This window comes from Dipteris shenzhenensis, chromosome 9 (assembly GCF_047967505.1).
Source record: "Dipteris shenzhenensis isolate YYH24624 ecotype China chromosome 9, Dip_SZ_1.0, whole genome shotgun sequence".
Classification (NCBI taxonomy): Eukaryota; Viridiplantae; Streptophyta; class Polypodiopsida; order Gleicheniales; family Dipteridaceae; genus Dipteris; species Dipteris shenzhenensis.
The window spans coordinates 14,558,901-14,578,577 of NC_141604.1; the positions used below are offsets into that span (position 1 = coordinate 14,558,901).

The window sequence follows — 19,677 nt, forward strand, 5'->3', positions numbered from 1 at the left end:
AGCATGAAGATGGCTGCTAGAGGAAAGACAATGAGCTGCTTCAGTAACCATTGCCTTGAATTCAGCATGTTGCAAATAACTATTGTTTATGATTAGATGTCTCCTTTGTGGCAATCTATCATCTGGCATCTTATGAAAAGATAACCGCAGCCATAGTGGTGCATGGTCTGAATGCACAAAGGCATAGTCAATCCACATTTTGCATGCGAAATCCCCATTTTGTTGGGGAGCGACACTATACCAACGATCCAGTCGTGCCTGATAAGCGGAAAGAGCATTATGTTGAAAAGTGTAGCCCGGTGACAAAGGCTGCAATTCCTTCCAAAGGTCAACCAGATCCAAATGCAAAAGTAGTTGAGACCATGCATGCCTTTCAGGAGATAACATATGATCATGTCTGGAAGTGTTGTCTCCCTGTTGTGGAGCATTATTGAAATCCCCACATATGTAGGCATGATATCTCCACGGATATTGTTGCATGGCATCCCAAATTGCAGTTCTTTCTCGAGAGGACTGAGGTGCATAAACTGAAACAAATTCAAACACCTCTCCTCTAATAATGCATTGGAGAACAAGCCATCTGCCTTTGTTGTCATTTAATGCAATGACTGGTTGAAGCTCATGTTTGATCAGAAGGACAACCCCTGAGAAAGAGTGCTCCCCAGCATAGAAAATGTCATATCCACAGTAGTGTCCTGTCTTGCCTGCATAAATATGTTGGTTGTGCTATTGTAATGCCACTATGTCAGGCTGAAATCTATTGATGTACAGCCACACAGATTTCCATTTCCTATTGTCACACATGCCCTGGACATTGAGTGTAAAACATTTGATGTGAGCAGTCATATATACAGGTATTTATAGTAATGTAACAACTATGTACAGCAGCAAAATATATGAGGTCAGCCTTGCATTTCTATCTCAGGGTCGAGGCCTCGCCCCTGAGAAGAAGTAGTCGCCTGAGAAGTAGACAGCAAAGCAGCAACCTCTTCTTCAGGGAAGAGTGTTCTGCTGGCTGTTACTGCAGCCCATGTAATCCCAATTCTTGTATTTATCTCTGGGGTGTTTCCGCTAGAAGATGCACCATTCCAAGTATGGGGGGGTGGAATTCTTCGAGCAGAAATAACTTTTCTTAGGCTCTGCCAGCCATCAGTTGAAGGTTGCTTTCCTTTGGTCAAGGATTGAGTAGCAGGAGGTGAATGTGAAGTGAGATTAGCATTGGTAGCTACTGGATCTTTGCCTTTATCCTGACTCCCAGAATGCTGTCTACTGCTTTTATTTTTGTTGGCAACTGGAGTAGGAGCATCTTTAGTAGGCATGTGAACTGGCAAGGTGACATGAGGCATTTTATGTTGATTCATTGGACACTGTGAAGCCATGTGTACAAACTTTTTGCATTCAAAACAGGCCCCTGCAAATAAACCCCATTTGAGTTTATAAAAGGCACTTCCCATGTTCACATTATTCACCGTGACTGAATAAGAGTCCGGTGTGGGATTATCAGTATCCCAGAGAATGCAAAATCTGTTTGAGTTGCCATTTGGCCGTGGTGGGCAGACCACTTTACCTAAAGATGCTGCAATTTTAGGCAAAAGTGAAGCCATACATTGGGGGAAATCAACAACTTCAACCCAGACTGGGCATCTGTGTCGGATTAAAGCCTGAAAGTCCCTTGTGGGAGACCATGGCAAGACATGCACCATTTGCTACCCAAAAAAGAGAGGTGAATGTTCCAAAAGCATTTGTCTGTGGATCTCATCCACCATGATAACCTCAAAAAAGCCCCTGGCTGCATAGTGTACTTTACGAACAAAAGAGCCAGCCAATGTGCGTGTCAGCCAGTTGCCTATCTCTGTAGCAGGTGGCATCCGGCCTGGAAAGAATAATATGACTGCATTCTTGGCATAATCTCTGACTGGATCCACAATTTCATCGACCTCAACCATGAGGCCAACTGAAGGAACCGAGTCTTTCCACTCTTTTCTCGTATCTGCAAATCCTTCATGCATTACATCATATACCAGTTAAGCCTCAAGAGTGTCATGCATCGGGTCATGCTGACCCTCAACCTGCTTTTGCTTCTTGCAAGGAGCCGAGCGCTCCTTTTGAAATGTTTTTTCATATGAATACTCTGCCATGACTTTGTAAGAAAAGGAGCTTGAGAATGAAGTACCTGTAAAAGGGTAGTGAAAGCCAAAAAAAACCAGTCCCAAAGAAATATCACAGGAAGCCTACAAGAGAGAAGAGGAAGTGTATAACTGGTAAGGAGAGAGCAAAGAGATAGGTGAGATTTGGCGGAAGACCCAGCTAGGGAAGATACCGGAGGGAAACCCCAAAACTTGTACGGCAAGAGGTACCAAACTGTACGATAATGAGCTGCGCTATAGTATATACGGGCTGCACGGGGGGGAAGTCTGACTGTACGGGAAGGTTGGGCTGGTACGAAAACGTACAGACGTACGGACGCCGTACGGCGACCGTACAGATGTACGGATGAAGACTGTGCAGGGTTACTAGCGAGAACGGAGATGCTGACGGAGGGCAAACGAGCTGAAATGTACGGAGGGTGGCATAAGTGTACGGATGCACACAAAAAAAGCTTCGGAAGGGAAAAACGATATCGACGCACACACACGCAGGATTGGAGCGAGATTACACAGGTTACGCAGGGGGAGCAGTCTGGTCGTACGGGCTGTCCGTACTGACGTACCGTGTACGGCACCTGTACGACAGCCGTACAGGTGTACGGGCAGAAGGGGGAGCTGTACGGGGCTTTGTCTCGCGACCTACACACACACACACACACACCACACACACACACACACACACACACACATATATATATATGTATGTATGTATGTACATGCATATATACATATATACATACATACAAACATCAAAAGTAAGACCCCATTGGTTTTCCATGTCATGCATGTTGTTGTCTCATGAGCATAAGAGCAAGCACTTGTGTTCTTTACCTTTCTTTGCAATGGGGGGTCTTGATTTTGGGGGGGTATGCCAAAAATTGATCAACAACATTATATGATGAATATAGTTTTAGTTAATTGAGAAAATGGACATGAAAACCATCTAAATTGGATCTTGCCGTTCGATTTGATATATGACATGACCCCACTTGGATATGCAAGTCCAAAGATACGAGGTACTACTTTAAGGGCCTGAATGCCTGAAATAGGCAGCTCATTAACACACTGCCTATTTCATGCATTTAGGCCTTAAAAGTAGGACCCCATTGTGTTGTCTTGCCCTTCGATTTAATATATGACATCACCCCACTTGGATATGCAAGTCCAAAGATACGAGGTACTACTTTAAGGGCCTGAATGCCTGAAATAGGCAACGCGCTGCCTATTTCATGCATTTAGGCCTCAAAAGTAGGACCCCATTGTGTTGCCAATGGGTCCTACTTTTGAGGCCTAAATGCATGAAATAGGCAGCGCGTTAACAGTCCAAAGATGTGGGGTCCTACTTTTAGGGCCTGAATGCATGAAATAGGCAGCGCATTAACGCACTGCCTATTTCATGCATTCAGGCCCTAAAAGTAGGACCCCACGTCTTTGGACTGTTAACACCAACGCATTAATGCGCTGCCTATTTCACGCATTCAAGCCCTAAAAGTAGGACCCCATATCTTTGGACTTACAAATCCAAATGGGATCATGTCATATATCAAATCTAACGGCAAGAGCCTAAAACTACAACCCCATATCTTTGGACTTACAAATCCAAATGGGATCATGTGTTATATCAAATCGAACGGCAAGAGCCAATTTAGATGGTTTTCATGTCCATTTTCTCCATATGTCAAAATTGTATGCATCAATATATACATAATATATACATATATGCATCTACACACACACACACACACACGCACACACACACATATATATATGTATGTATGTATGTATGTATGTACATACATGCATACATATATACATAGTGTGTGTGTGTACATACATACATGGATGCATGCATGCATACATACATACATGCATACATACATATTGATGCATAGAGTTTTACTAGATGGGGAAAATAGGCCCTACTCCGATTTTCATGGAGAGACCCAACTAGACAAATAGAGCAAGTCCAAGGGGTCGCTAGGGACACCCCCCGGCACATGGAGATGCCCGGGCTGCAATTTTAGCACCAATTTGGGGATGTAAGCTACATAGTCATGTCCAAAAAAAGTTGTGTCAATTCTTGCATTAAATATAGGATGGTGAATATATCCTATTCTGTCATGGGGCCGGAGAAGACGGAGGCAAAAAATTGAATCTCCAAAAAGACTTCTTTTACCGGTCTATGGGGACCGGCTCTTACTAGCGTTGAGAGTGGACAAGACAGCTATCGTTGGTGTGATATGGGAATCTCCCAGTTTGCAATTTTAGCACATAGTCAGGTCCAAAAAAAGTTGTGTCAATTCTTGCATTAAATGTAGGGTGGTGAATATATCCTATTCCATCATGGGGCCTGTCGAAGACGGAGGGAAAAAATTGAACCTTCAAAAAGACTTCTTTTATCGGTCTATGGGGACCAGCTCTTACTAGCATTGAGAGTGGACAAGATAGCTACCGCCGGTGTGATATGGGAATCTCCAAGTCTCAAGTTTTGGGATCCATGAAATTAGATCATGCTGACGGTAACTCTAAGAGGGTGCAAAGGCAGGCAACATTCTTCATCATAGCTAACTCAAATGCAAGGCAGTGAAAATGCCAGGAGAGTTGCCAGGTAGCAATGATTTTGGGAAGGGCTATGATGATACTTTGTTGTGTTATGTAGGATATTAATTCCATTAAATATGGGACATGTGAGATATAACTTCATAAAATCTTAAGTCATGAAATTAATACATTAAATGTTCAAGCATAAATAATAGTCGTGAAGTTAATACATTAAATAATCAAAGCCTAAAGAAGCATTAATCAAGACCTAATGCACCGTACCAAACTTTGGCCTTACCCTCGTTCCATAGACTTGCTAACTCAAGGCCAAATTTTTCATTCTTAAGAATATGTGGAAAGACCTTATGTTTGGCCCACTTTTTGCGAAAAAATTTCATTCTAAAGGATAGGTGGAGTGAAATTGTGTTTGATAAATAGAAATCAATGCTCAAGTCATATAAATAAAGGTATCATTTTGAAGATATTGGAACACATGAGAGAAATAATATTGAAGATACATGAATTTTTAGACATACTATTAAAGACAAATGAACATATAATGGATGAAATCCTATTGATGATACATGAATTTTCAATAGAATTTTCATTCAAAAGATTCGATGGATTGAATGTAGCTTACATTATCCCTTTTGTGAGAAGGGGAGAGAGCAACAGTGAGAGCAAGAAACAGGAGAGTGAGAGAGCTGAAAACGTAGTTGCAATTAGATGAGAGTGTTACAATTCAATGGAGTGATAGGTTTTCTCTAAGTGACAAAACCTTATCCTTCACTAACCATAGTTAGTGAGCTAACTGTGGTTAGGGAAAAAAACCTCTAAGTGAGGGAAAAGTGCCCCTAACCTATTTATTACATTACATTGGTCACTGCTAAATTATAGCAATAATTCTAACACCCCCCTGCAGTGCCAATGTCACATACAAGGAAAAGATCAATCACCAAAAGAAGAAAAGTTCAGGGCACTACGAAATGCCTCCAACTTTTCACGTGGAAGTGCTTTGGTGAAAATGTCTACAACATTGTCATGTGTTGACACATAGATCATGCTGACCTCTCCTGCATGCAACTTCTCTCTCTGACGTAGTGATAATGACCTCAATGTGCTTCGTGCGAGCATGAAACACAGGATTCTTTGCTACTGTAATAGCACTCTGACTATCAGTGAGAATTGGAGAAGGACCCTCCAATGAAAGATGAAGATCAGCAAATAAACGACGCAGCCAAACACATTCAACTGTCACTGTGAAAGCTGCCCTGTACTCAGCTTCACATGAAGAGGTAGCCACTGTAGATTGTTTCTTGCTCAACCAAGAAATACAAGATTTACCCAAAAAGAAACAACTGCCACTTGTGGACTGCCTAGTGTCATAATCTCCAACCCAATCTGAGTCACTGTAGGCATGCATCTACAAGTCATCCCCCCTGGGAAACATCAAGCCAAAAGACTTGGTACCTTGCAAATAACGGAAGATGCATTTTACAGCCTGCCAATGCATAGTCTTTGGGCTGTGCATATATCTGCTCACCTGAGAAACTGCAAACTGAATATCAGGTCGTGTATTGCAGAGATAAATGAGGCATCCAACAGCCTGACTGTAGAGTGTGACATCAAATGATTCACCTACTTCATGCATTGTAAGCTTCAGCCCCGGCTCCATGGGAGTAGCTATGGGCTTACAATCCTGCATGTTGAATTTGTCCAAGAGTTTTTGCACATACTTGGATTGAGACATACCGATGCCACTTTGCTCTTGAGTGAACTGGATCCCCAAATAAAAGTGTAGCAGCCCCAAATCTGACATGTCAAAAGTGATCTGCAATTCAGCTTTAAAATCTGCAATATTATCTTCATTTGACCAAGCTGCATGTATATTTGCAATTTCTTGCTGAACAACCTCTTCCACGGCTTGTGGAGGTGGTATGACATCCTGTGGCTGAATCGGAGCATGTGGAGGTATCTGAAAATTCTGATTTTCATCAGCAGGGGAACCCAAGGCAATGGGTAGTAACCCCTCAAAGACATCACCGGAAGAAGAAGGCATATCAAATTCAGCTTGAGTGTGAGCTGAATTTTCTGAAAATATTACATCTCTACTAACAATGATCTTGTGTGTGACAGGATTGTAGAGACGGTACCCATTGCTTTCTGCACTGTACCCAACAAAAATGCATTTATTCGTTTTGAATGGAATATATCACTTTCTTGTTAAAAAATGCATTTAATTGCCTTATTAGACAACTTATGCTGAAACTCAACAGGTACATGACCATAAGCAAGGGATCCAAAGACACGGAAATGATCCACAGAAGGCTTTCTCCCTTGCCAAACTTCATAGGGAGTCTTGGTCTTCAAAGCTTTTGTGGGTGCCCGATTTAAAACATAATTGGCACACATGAGACCTTCAAGCCAAAATTTGTGAGGCAATTTTTTGCTTTTCAGCATACATCTATCCATCTCCATAAGAGTACGATTTTTTCTCTCAGCTTTCCCATTTTGCTGAGGAGTTAGCCTCACTCTAAGCTGATGTGCAATGCCCTTGTCTTTCAAAAAAGCATCAAAATCTGCAGACAAGTACTCCCCTCCTCTATCAGTGCGTATGTCTGTATCTTGAGTCCGGATTCATTCTCAACCATGGCTGCAAAGTGTTTGAAGACCATAAACAATTCTGATTTGCGTTTCAGCCCATAAACCCAAGTGTAGTTGGAGTAGTCATCTATAAAAGTGACAAAGTAAAGATGACCACCCAATGATGGAGTCCTCATGGGACCACAGACATCAGTATGTATAAGCTGTAATTTTCGAACAGCTTTAACTGATCCATCCTTCTTAAAAGGAGATCTGTGCATTTTACCAAGAATGCACCCTTCACAGGCATGTGAAGGAGGTGTTTCAAGAGGAGGCAATGCATCAACCATGGCATGTTCTTGAAGCGTCATCAAGCTGCCATAATGCATGTGTCCGCATTCTGCATAGCAGCAGTAGGAGTGGAAACTGTAAGAGCATGTGCTGGTCTTTTCTCATACATGTCAAGCTGAAAAAGACCACGCAACAGAGTGCCAGACAATCTCAAGGCATAGTCATGCTCTCTATCATGGACTGCATACTTGTCATCTTCAAAAATGACCTAAATTCCAGCTCTGTTAAGAGTGGACACTGAGAGTAGATTTTTTGTGATACCAGGCACATACAAGACATCAGAAATTCTGAATGTTGAGCCATCAATGGCTGTAAGTTCAACTTCTCATGTACCACGGACTGAATAGGAGGAGTTGTTGGCACATGTGACCTTTTTACCAACAGGTGGTGGATGCAGAGATGTGAAGAGACACTCCCTGGAAGTGATATGCTTTGAGGCACCGCTGTCAAAATACCATGTATTATGTGTCTCATTGACACTGAAAGCTGATGCATCCTTGGAAGAATCATAACTGCATGTCAGAAAAGCATAAGTGTCATCATTACAAGTGGCTGTACTATCCCGAGCAGCCAACTAAGAGTCTGAAATGCAAGACAAGAAAAAATAGTCGTGCTCCACAATGTTGGCTGTAGCTTGCTCATTGTCAGATGCATGAGGAGCTGAATCTGAGACAGCCATACCGGAGCTGTTTTTCTTTTCTTTTGCAAGCCTTTTCTTGCATTCTCCAATGTAGTGACCTGGCTTTTTGCAATAATGACATATTCCCTTCTTCTTGGGCTTACCTGCATCACCCTTAGCCTTTTGAGAAGGCTGTCCTGAACCACTGGAAGGCTGATTTGCTGAAGTCTTTGCCTGTCCCTTTACTTTAGGCTTGAATTTTGAGAGCATGGCATGTTCACCTGCTCGTGAAGCCATGTTTTTCCTTGTCTACTCTTCCTGCAGCAGAAGTCCTATCAGCTCGTGAAAAGTGAGAGGATTTGCACCCCCCCTCAACGACAAATTCAGCGAGGTATGAAAGCTGAGATAAGACTCAGGAAGAGAATTCAGAGTAGTGGTAATCATCTCTGAATCAGGAATGATCTCATCAATATTCAGCAACTACTCTCGTAAATCCTGTAGCTTTGTGAGGTGCACTGACATGGAGTCACCCTCTTCCATATGTGTATGAGACAATTCTCTTTTCAAAAAAGACACCCTCGCATCATTCCGAGCTGCATACACTCTCCAAAATATCCCATGCTGCCTTTGAGGTCTTACACGACCGGATATGTGGAATGATGAATCTTTTCACTGAAAGAGAAATACACGACAAAGCTAAAGCATCATGTGAATCCCATCTCTTCTGCTCTGGAGTGGTAGGTATAACTGCACCAATAACTTGTGCTGCAGCTGTACCTGCAGCTGTACCCTGTGCACGACCTCTGCCTCCTCCTTGTTGAAGAGGGGTATTAGGTGCCACATTTGGTAGCCGGAACTCATCCCCACTTGCATAGTCCCACAAATTACGAGAAATCAGAATATTGCGTACCATAAAACTCCAGAGGGAGTAGTTGGTACCATCCAGCTTGTCCTCTTGTGAGAGACCACTGAAACCGAAATCATTCTGATTTTGCTGGGCCATGTCTAAGAAAGAAAATACAGCAAATGCAAATCTGAATTCCCTTGCTGGGAATGGAGTGCACAAATCCCAAAAAAAACACAGCCAAACACTGGCTAAAAATGCAACTCAAATCTCTGTAATGTCTCTGTCAGAAATCTGCCAAAGCATGCAATCTCTTCCAAAACCTGCCAAAAGCGCTTCAAAGCACTCACAGAAAGGCAATGTGAACTGAAATCTGTCAAATTGCTCTCCCAACACAAAAGCCCCAATTTGTGGCTTGAAATTGCAACCAAAAAGGGGCAAATTTACTAAACGCCCCAAATCTACAATTTCTGAACAAAAGCCCCAAATTTGGAGTTGAAATTGAGCCAAATTTCACCCAAATAGCTAATCTCCTGCAAAAGCCCCAATTTCTTGGCCAATCTTTACAATTTGCTTGCAATGTGTGCCAAAAAATGGACAAAAGCCCCAAGCTTCAAATTGAAATTGAGCACAACTTGGGGCAGTTTGACAAAAGCCCCAAATTTAACAAAATGCCCAATTCACAGAATGTGCTCAAATCTGTCCAAAAATGTGTCTAGCCAAACAATGGCTCCTTGCAAAGAAAAGTTTGCCAGACAACCAACTTCAAAAGTTACAGGAATGAAACCTGCTCAGAAGGCCAAATGCAACTATACGGCTTGTACGATGACTGCACGACAAAAGTACGGATGACCGTACTGTACGGACGATATGTCTGCTGCAGGTTGTACGGTATGTATGGTATGTACGGCGCCACACGTGCGGTATGGACGATGTACGGTTGGCGACGATGCACGGTATGGAAGAGGCTGCAGACTGTACGACGCTGGAGCTGCAGGCTGTACGGCGCTGGAGCTGTAGGCGACGATGGCGATGGAGCTGTACAAAACTATACGGCGAACCGTACACTCTGGCGACGATCTGTACGGCTGAAGACTGTTGTACGATGACGATGATGAATAGCAGCGCAGGTACTGTTCGGGATTGTACGGAATCAGTCCATACGAATTGTACACACGGTGAACAAATGGAGCTTGCGAGCTAGAGCTGGAGGCAAGAAGCAGAGAGCAGGGTCAACCTGCTCTGATACCAAATGTGAGAAGGGGAGAGAGCAACACTGAGAGCAAGAAACAGGAGAGTGAGAGAGCTGAAAACGTAGTTGCAATTAGATGAGAGTGTTACAACTAAATGGAGTGATAGGTTTTGTCTAAGTGACAAAACCTTATCCTTCACTAACCATAGTTAGTGAACTAACAAAGGTTAGGGGGAAAAACCTCTAAGTGAGGAAAAAGTGTCCCTAACCTACTTATTACATTACATTGGTCACTGCTAAATTATAGCAATAATTCTAACACCTTTTACAAGGGTGTTTGAGTTTGAGGCTTGAAACATAAGAATGAATCTGTATTGCAGCCTAGTGGTTTGTTAAGGATATGTGAAACTTATAGTAAAAGTACTTACAATGGAAGGGATTATATCGAAGATTCCATTAAGGACATGTGAACATATAGTAGAATAATTCTACATAAAAATCAATGGATCAAACTTAATGGCTCAAAAGCAAAAAAGGATGATGGTGCAACCTAGGGGCTACTCTACGGCACTATGGCAGCAACCTTTGTAGTTACTATCAAAGGTAGTGTAACTTTTTTATCAAGGAAAGAGACGAACCACTCCACATGACCTAGATCTGTAGGACCTAGGTTGCACCAACTTGTTTCTTTCATGGATACAAAGTGACCCTTAGGTGATGCTATAGCACTCCCTTTTTTGGTCCATTATTATAGCACAATTGGGGCCTTTTGACCTAATACTAGCTACCCATCAAATATTTGTTGTAGATGTTAGGGGTAATTACCAAACTACTAGTGGTAGTTTTGTCTCACTACCATTAGTAATTTTATTGGAGTGTTCCTTAAAGGTAGTTCTCCTACTACTACATACAATATTACCAATAGTAGTCCTAATCCCAATGGTAGTACACATACTATTATTACAACCGTCCAACTTAAATCATCAATTATATATGAATGCATATATATAGGTCTATCTATATCTATACCTATTTAATCCTCATCCAATACGTTTGCATTTATTTTTTGTGCTTTGCTTGCTTTGAAAGTAAACACAATGTGATTTCATTATCATTTGCATTCTTGTCAAACATGAGGAGCTAGAATGCATAAGAGTTGGGAGGCACATTATAATTTGTGTGCAGATTTGAGCCATTGAATAGCCTATTGATTCTTATTGTTTTCTTTCTTATTAAATCCTTAATTTGGTTATTTCACACCGAACATCGCCATATCAATTCAGATTTTTTTTGTTCTAGTAATGTCCTATTTCTGATCATTTTTGTTCTTATTGAATCCTTAAAGTAGTTCACTGTGAGCTGTAGCCGCAGCATAGTCCAGGGTTGATCATACAAGATAAATGGGTGCTCACATTTAATATATTTTTGAGAGTCTAAGGATAGTGGCTGTAGACTACAAAATCATCACTTTGAATAGATTTGGCAAGATTCTTCTGATAGAAGGAATAATTGTTATTGCACTAACGATGAAAGAAAATTATCGAAAGGCTGATACAAGGCTCAAAATTACACTGGTGCTACTAGGCTTAATAGTCGTAGGCTAGTAGTAGTACTAGTGTATTTACTAAGTAGTGTGCGTGCCTCTCCTCATTAAAATTCATAGTCTTCAAAAATATATAATACATAAGTCAAAATATTCTAATTATTTTTATCATCCTAATGTTGAAACTGAGTTAAATTCATAGTCTTCAAAAAGGTATAATACATAAGTCGTCCTCATGTTGAAACTGACTTTCTCTTCCTTCGTCTCCTATGAGCTTCAAACCTTCAATCCATTAATCTCTCAAATAGTAAGAATGGTCTTGTATTAAGAGGTGATGATATCTAAAGTGATCTACAAATACTAAGAATGGTCTTGTATTAAGAGGTGATGATATCTCCAATGTTCTACAAATCGTAAGAATGGTTTTGTATTAAGAGGTGATGATATCTCAAGTGTTCTACAAATAGTAAGAATGGTTCAAGTATTCTACAAAAGTATTAGGTACCTCTTAGTGGCTGAAGGGAAGGAGTGATGATATCTCAAGTTTTCTACAAATAGTAAGAATGGTCTTGTATTAAGAGGTGATGATATCTCAAGTGTTCTACAAATAGTAATAATGGTTTTGTATTAGGACGTGATGATATCTCAAGTGTTCAACAAAACTATTAGGTACCTCTTAGTGGTTGAAGGGAAGGGGTTGAAAGTACGGGCAAAATCTCTAGGAACTACAGGATGGTTGCAAGAACAATTTTGAATGTCATTAATGACACTTGGGTTTTTCAACATACGGCTGTACTATTTTTAAACATTCACTGCTGTATATAAGGATGGTAGGGTGATTATTCAAGAAAGAGGAGATAAAGAGAATAAAGAAGAGAAGGAAGAGAAGGAAGAGGGAGATTTATGACAGTGTCAAGCTCATAGGATGTGTGCACATACCAGACTGAAAATACTTGACCTTCCATATCGCCACCACCACGCCAACAATAGGGAGAGCTCCCCCCACGCCCCCATGCACTCAGATCCACTTTGACCGTGCTCTTGACCCAGTATACATGAGCCATCTAGCCAGGGAGATCCCGGTTATACTTGGGGATGACATAGACCTCACCAACGCCAACACCCTTGTCTCAGTGGTATAGGACGCTTCTATCAGATCTTTTCCCACGACCTGATCGAGGCGGCCAAGAGATGGGAAGATGCCTCAGAACCCTTGGTTTGACGACGAGTGCACAGAGGCGAGAGCCCACTTCACACAGTAGCAGACTTTTAATCATCTGACGCCACCTAAAGCACAGAGGATCTATCGACGAGTGACACGTCGTAAGAGACGGGGTTTCCTCACACATAGGATGGATGAGATTGTCAAATCGTTTCGAGGAGGACACCCAACCACTGGATGGGGATTTCTATCAGAGGGGAAGCCACCTATCCCCATTTCTGACCCAGATGTGTGGCACACGTATGCATGTTCCCTCTATGATGCCCAGATGCAGACACCGCCGGATATGTCCTCCACGCCTAGGCCCACCACACAGAATGTACGGGCTGCACTTCGCCGTCTACACAATCGGAGAGCGCAAGACCACGAGGGCCTCCGGACTGAGCACTTTGCACATGGACAGGAGGTCCTAGCCCCGATCCTAGCACAGATGTTCAACCAAGCTGTTTGTCACGGATTTCCACCTTCTTGGAGTACCACCACTATTGTACCAATAGACAAAGCCGGGGACCCTATGGAGACGGGGAACTATCCGACCCTTATGATTGGCCACACTCTGGCCAAGATTTATGGATCAGTTCTAAGGCTCGGGGGCAACGGGCACTAGGACAGGCAGGATTCTGGAGACAGCACTCTACCCTAGATCACATCTTCACTTTGAGGGCTATCATTGAGGAGGCGAGGTCTACACACCAGAAAGTCTACACATGCTTTGTAGACTTTCTGAAGGCTTTTGGCACTGTCCCACGATCCCGCATGATCAGGAGGTTATAGGAGCTGCAGATTCTAGAGACACTGATATGGGACGTGATGAGCCTATATGAGTCAGTTAGAGGCCGAGTTCGTGGCCCAAGAGGCCTATCGGATTAGGTCAAGAGTACGATTGGAGTGAAGCAAGGATGTCCCCTCTCACCGACTCTCTTCGGGCTGTACATTGATGTCATGCACCTTGACCTCTACCCCTGCCTCCACCTTGTTGAGGAGTGACAGGTGCAACCACAGTTTCTGGCCTTGTCTCATCTCCGTTGACATAATGACATAATCCCATAGATGTTTGCCAACTAAGATGTTGTGAACCATAAAACTCCATAAGGAGTAGTTGGTGCCATCCAAATTATCTGCATGTTTGAGGACACCAAAAACCTCATTGGGATTGTTCTTTTGAGCCATATCTACCAGACAAAACAAAAATTGCAGCAAACCTAACAAGCGAAATCCCTTCCTTGGATCAAAGATGCACAACCAAAGTTTGCAAAAACCTGCCTAAAATGACAGCTTGCTGTCACAGCCTATCAAAGGCATAAATTGCACCAAAATGCTCTGCAAATGCCCAAATAACACTGCAAAAATTGCCAATGTCTGCAATGTCACTCAAAATGAGTCCAAAATTGTCTGCAAAACTCCCAAAGTGAGTGTACACTGCCAAATTGCATCCAAAATGCAAAAGCCCCAAATTTTTGTGAGAAATTGCAACTGAAAGAGGGCAAATCGCCTAAAACCCTCAAGTTTTGCAATTGTCTGCAAAAGCCTCAATTTCCACAGGGAAATTGCAATCAAAAGAGGGCAAATTTCCAAAAAGCCCCAAATCTTGACCAAAATTGCAATTCTCTTGCAAAAGCCCCAAAGCTGCAAATGTGTGCAAATGAACACATCCAATGTCCAAACTGCAAACTGAAAATGCACTTTGAGTGCAAATGTGTGCTTGTGAGCACACCCAAGGTCCCCAGAGTACTGAAAGGGCTAAACCGTACGGAATGTACAGGGCTTGCAGATGAGTGTACAGAACAGTTGTCGTGTGATGCTACTTGTACGGAGGGCTGGTACAGCCTAACAAAGAAGCGTACAGACAGTGTACGAGCAAAGTGCCAACAGCTGACACGCGTTGTACGGACGATTATGTTGACACTACGGATTTCAATGCAGGTATTGCAGTTGGTACGGACACCGTACAATGTACAGCATAGGTATACGTACAATTGTACAAACGAATAGAACTGTACAGACGATGTGCACCGTACGTTATACGGACCTGCATATATGTACGACGCTCAACGCGTGCTATATGACGGTGGACTTGTACGGAACAGCAACAGCAACGAACTCACACATGTAGGCAGGAGTAGTACAATCGACGGACGTTTGTACGAAACAGCAGCATAAGTGCCCCTAACTCACTTATGGATTACATTGGTCACTGCCTAGAATATGTCAATAATTCTAATACTATTGAACTCTATAGATCAATTTAGCGCTCAGCAAGTGCCCTTGCAAGGCCTTTGTTCCACCTCACTGAGGCTTGTATGAGTTTTCCTTTTTTGGTCTACTTTGTACTTTGTCCTACCTCTTTCTCTCTCTCTCTCTCTCTCTATCTATCTATCTATCTATCTATCTATCTCCATGGATGAGGATCTCACCCCCTTACAAGTTGAGGAGAGGCACACTCTGATATAGCAACGAATCAAGCCCACAAGGATGGAAAGTGGGCGGTAGTTCGAGATGGACGACTCCTTACAAGCCCCCGTCAAGCATCTATCCCTCGTCCCACACAGGAAGGAAGGCGGGGTCTATGAGACTCAATATATCAAGACACTGTCATGTACCATTTGGAACTGTAATGGTACCTTATGGCCAGAACCAAGGAGCTTCTCGGAATCTTATACAAATCATGACATAGTCTTTCATACAGAAACACGTCAGAGTCAAAGAGCGCCCACTACCAGTTGTCATCGGGTACACATGGGAGATTGCTTACAAAGATGAGACGAGGGACATAGGGGGAGTACGAGGATCGGGAGAAGTAGCAGTTCTTTACAGTCCGCCTTTTTGGTGACCATCTCAATAGCACATAGACAGCCGGGATTTGTTCCTTGCAATATGCTACTTCCCCCCCGAGACCTCCCACTTTGCTCGAGATGTCCGAGAGCAGGAGGAGACATCACCATACGCAGCTCTCTACCAAGACATTGTCGGCTTCTCAAGCCGCAAGGAAGTCCTCCTGGTTGGGGACTTCAACGCAATCAAATTAATGTTCAGTTCTAATTGAAAAAGACAATCATACTTTCTCTAAAACTTTACGGCTCACCTTACCTGAATTGTTCACTCAACAACCATCTACATCACTTACGATCCGTAATCGTTTGGTTTACACATCCAAAGACAAAGGGTGTTTCTACATGTCTCTAAACTAGAAATATAAGATCAATGGATCTCAAATTGGGAGGGGTGAAACCTTGCCTCTTGCTCGAGCTTTTTCTTCAAGTCTTGCAGATCATGCACTTTTACGCCACGCAAACTACAGTCAAAAAGAAATATTAAAGCTCAGAACGATACGTACACTAATGGTGCAACTAAGAAAGCATCCAAATACCAATTGTGCAACTAAGCTCATTGTGACACATATATTAATTGTGCAACTAAGAAAGCATTCGACATTAGAAAGAAGAAAAAAAGAGGCCAAAGTTTAGCACATATACAAGCAAGATAAACATTACCTTTTCACTTCCAATAATGGTGGTTCGTCAGGATAATTGTCTGTGTGTGCAAAGATGAGAGCAAGCCGTACTGCACACCAAAAAAAAAAGCAAATCACTCACTTGAGATGCCAAGACACTACAATAAATATTATTTGACCAAGAAAACCAATAAATGGCAGCAAGCATTGATTTCAAAAGAATCAATTTACTGTAAGGAAACAGTAAGGGTATAGAATTTGTTAGGAAATGGAGTCAAGTTAGTCAGTTTTGGTATGTTCTAGTGAGTCCTAGTGTAAGTTTTATAGTACTAGGTGTCTAGGAGTGCCACATGTCATATTGGGAATTATCCCATATACATTTGGTACTAAGTGTGTGTGTGCCTATCCTATAAAGGCATTGTACTTTCACTTGTCAAATCAATCCAGCCTCAAGCCTCTTTGGTTATGTAAGTACTTTCCTTTGGTTGTTCATTTCTTTCTAGCATTTCATTTCCTTTTGCTTTCCATTTCCATTTCATTATGTTTGCTATCTAGCCTAGCCTAGCATGCCTCCTATCTAGTTCCATCATGTGGTGTCAAAGCTTCCTTTCCTACCTTTCCCTTCTCCATGCTCAATCTAGAGGATGAGGGAAGCCCGCAAATGGAAGCCATCCTCTCCTCCATGATTGAGCTCCCTTCCATTCCCTCCTTTCTCCCCATCTCTTTATTCTTGGAGAGCTTCTCTTTACCTTAGCCTCTCCATGGAGCTGTTGGAGCTGTTGGAGCTGATCTACATCGACGTGTGAGTGCTGCCCACAATTACTTCTACTGCTCACGCTGCCTGCCAGCTACAGCCCTCGCCAGCAGCCTCGAAATCCTCGCCTTTTGCGCCACCTAATGCCCTCAAAATATGCGCCAGCTGCTGCCTCTAATTCCGTCTCATTTTCCTCGCACTTTTGCCCGCTACTGCTCGCCATTCTCAGCCTGTTTCTGCCCCACCATTTGCCCTCGAAATGTGCGCCATCTAGTGTCGTCTACTGCTGCTTCTCCTGCCCTCAAAATCCGCTCCAGCATGCTGCTAATTACGCTTCATCCCTTCTCCCGCTCCTAAATTGCTGAAACAGCCCAATACATTCCTCGTATAACTGAAGACTGAAGTTGCCATTTCTCGAAGTACACAATGAGTTCTCTAACTTATGAAAAAAAAAAGTATGGGATGTTATTGAGGATGACCCTCCTACAACAGAGCCTCAACAACTCAAGACATGGAAGCAACACAACTTAAAATCTCTTGCTATTATTGGACTTTGCCTAGATGATACTTTGATTCATCACATCAACTTCAACCAGCACATGGAAAGACAGCCATTCAAGCCTCTCAAGTGCACCTTTGTAACAAGCTTGGTCATACAGAGGACGAATGCTACCAGAAGCTTGCCAAATAGCAAACTAAGGACCATGCCAGTTTGGGTTGCAGCCACTACTAGTGACGATGAAGATGACGACTCTCCGACACAAGTTCATGCTCTCACTGCTCTCTCTCTCCCTCCAAAGGACGATGGAGATGATGATCCATTTATTTTCTAAGCATGTTGTATTTGGGTACTCTGCCGTTAGGATGTTTCCCAAAAATGAATGCAATAAATCATGTGTATTGTGTCAATAGAGGTTCTTGGATAGTCCTCCTAAAATGATGTATGGGTTTTCTATGGTATGTAGCTCCATGTCCCTCATTAGCACGTGGAGCCAGGAGAGGGATGTACTGTGGGAGCCATGTATTGGCTTTGATAAGTCTATTTATCAGGCCTGGCATGTGAGTTCCAGGATGTTGGTACATTGGTCTCCTAGACCTCTGAGTTGGTCATACATCCATGTGTGATGAGCCTCCGAGTCATACTAGTTGAGCCTCTGAGTCTATACCATGCTCACTAGCCTCTGAGCCATGCTCACTTGCCTCTGAGTTAGCATGGGAGCAATGTCTAGTTCTAGACCGTCATTGCACAGTTCGATGACCATCATTGTCATGTTCTTGGTTCCATTCCAATAGTCACTCACCTTTCCTCCATAAGGGGGTGTTAGGAAATGGAGTCAAGTTGAGTCAATTTTGGTATGTTCTAGTGAGTCCTAGTGTGAGTTTTATAGTAGTAGGTGTCTAGGAGTGCCACGTGTCATATCGGGAGTTATCCCATGTACATTTGGCACTAAGTGTGTGTGTGCCTATCCTATAAAGGCATTGTACTTTCACTTGTCAAATGAATCAAGCCTCAAGCCTTTTTGGTTATGTAAGTACTTTCCTTTGGTTGTTCATTTCTTTCTAGCATTTCGTTTCCTTTTGCTTTCCATTTCCATTTCATTATGTTTGCTATCTAGCCTAGCCTAGCATGCCTCCTATCTAGTTCCATCAGATTTCTATTCCTTTGAGGTCGAACTCCATTGTAGAAGAAAAGGAAGATACTCAAACTCTTTCCCACAGTCAGCTTTTTCTAATATGGTTTTCACATTCTACCTACTACGTTGACAGTCATCTAACTCTTTTTGGAACAATATGATTAAAATGCTTAGTCGTAAATCCATCAACTTCAAGTGGTCATGCCTGCTGAACTCCTCAAAGATCAAAGCTCATAATGCATACCATGATTGATAGATGCATTTCCCGCAATTGTTGTTTGAAATATTTACTGATGTATTCGGTAAAAATATTTACAAACCTTTACCACAGAGCAATCCCCCAAATTTACAGAGGGGTGAGGGAAATTGTCGTATTAAGGAAAGATCTACCATTTTATAAAGAAGTCTTTGGATGCCTTTTTCTCCTCATTCTCATATAAGATTCTTTATGACATTGTTTATGATTCTAATCTATCCACCATTTTCTGAGTTTATGGCCCTCTTTTCACTAAAATATACCTACGGCTTCAATAGTATAATGGATCCAAAACAGCCGACCAGCTCCTAAAATGTTAGCTGAGACAAATACAGCTCTTGGAGGCTCCTCCCTGGATGACATAAGATGCAAAGATAAGGGACTCAAAGTCCTGAGACACATACAGATTTTGAAAGCTCCTCCCTGGATGATATAAGATGCAGAGATAAGGGACTCAAAGTCTTACAAAAGAAAAGGGATCATCTTCCAAAGGGCAAGTCTCATCCTTCCTTTCAATTCCAAAGACAATATCATCAAAGA

The 19,677-nt window shown here is 42.4% G+C and overlaps 1 protein-coding gene across 2 annotated transcripts in view; it reads right to left on the bottom strand.

Annotated features, from left to right (window-relative positions):
• Positions 1 to 19,677, bottom strand: part of LOC147898248 (Ubiquitin-conjugating enzyme family protein) — a 120,550-nt gene that overhangs the window by 83,214 nt on the left and 17,659 nt on the right. For both annotated transcript variants that reach the window (XM_087379258.1, XM_087379259.1), the window contains exons 7-8: positions 16,534 to 16,603; positions 16,277 to 16,334 (exon numbers count right to left, since the gene is read on the bottom strand). In XM_087379258.1, coding sequence (XP_087235384.1) covers positions 16,277 to 16,334; positions 16,534 to 16,603 — 128 coding nt within the window. The remainder of the gene's footprint in view (positions 1 to 16,276; positions 16,335 to 16,533; positions 16,604 to 19,677) is intronic.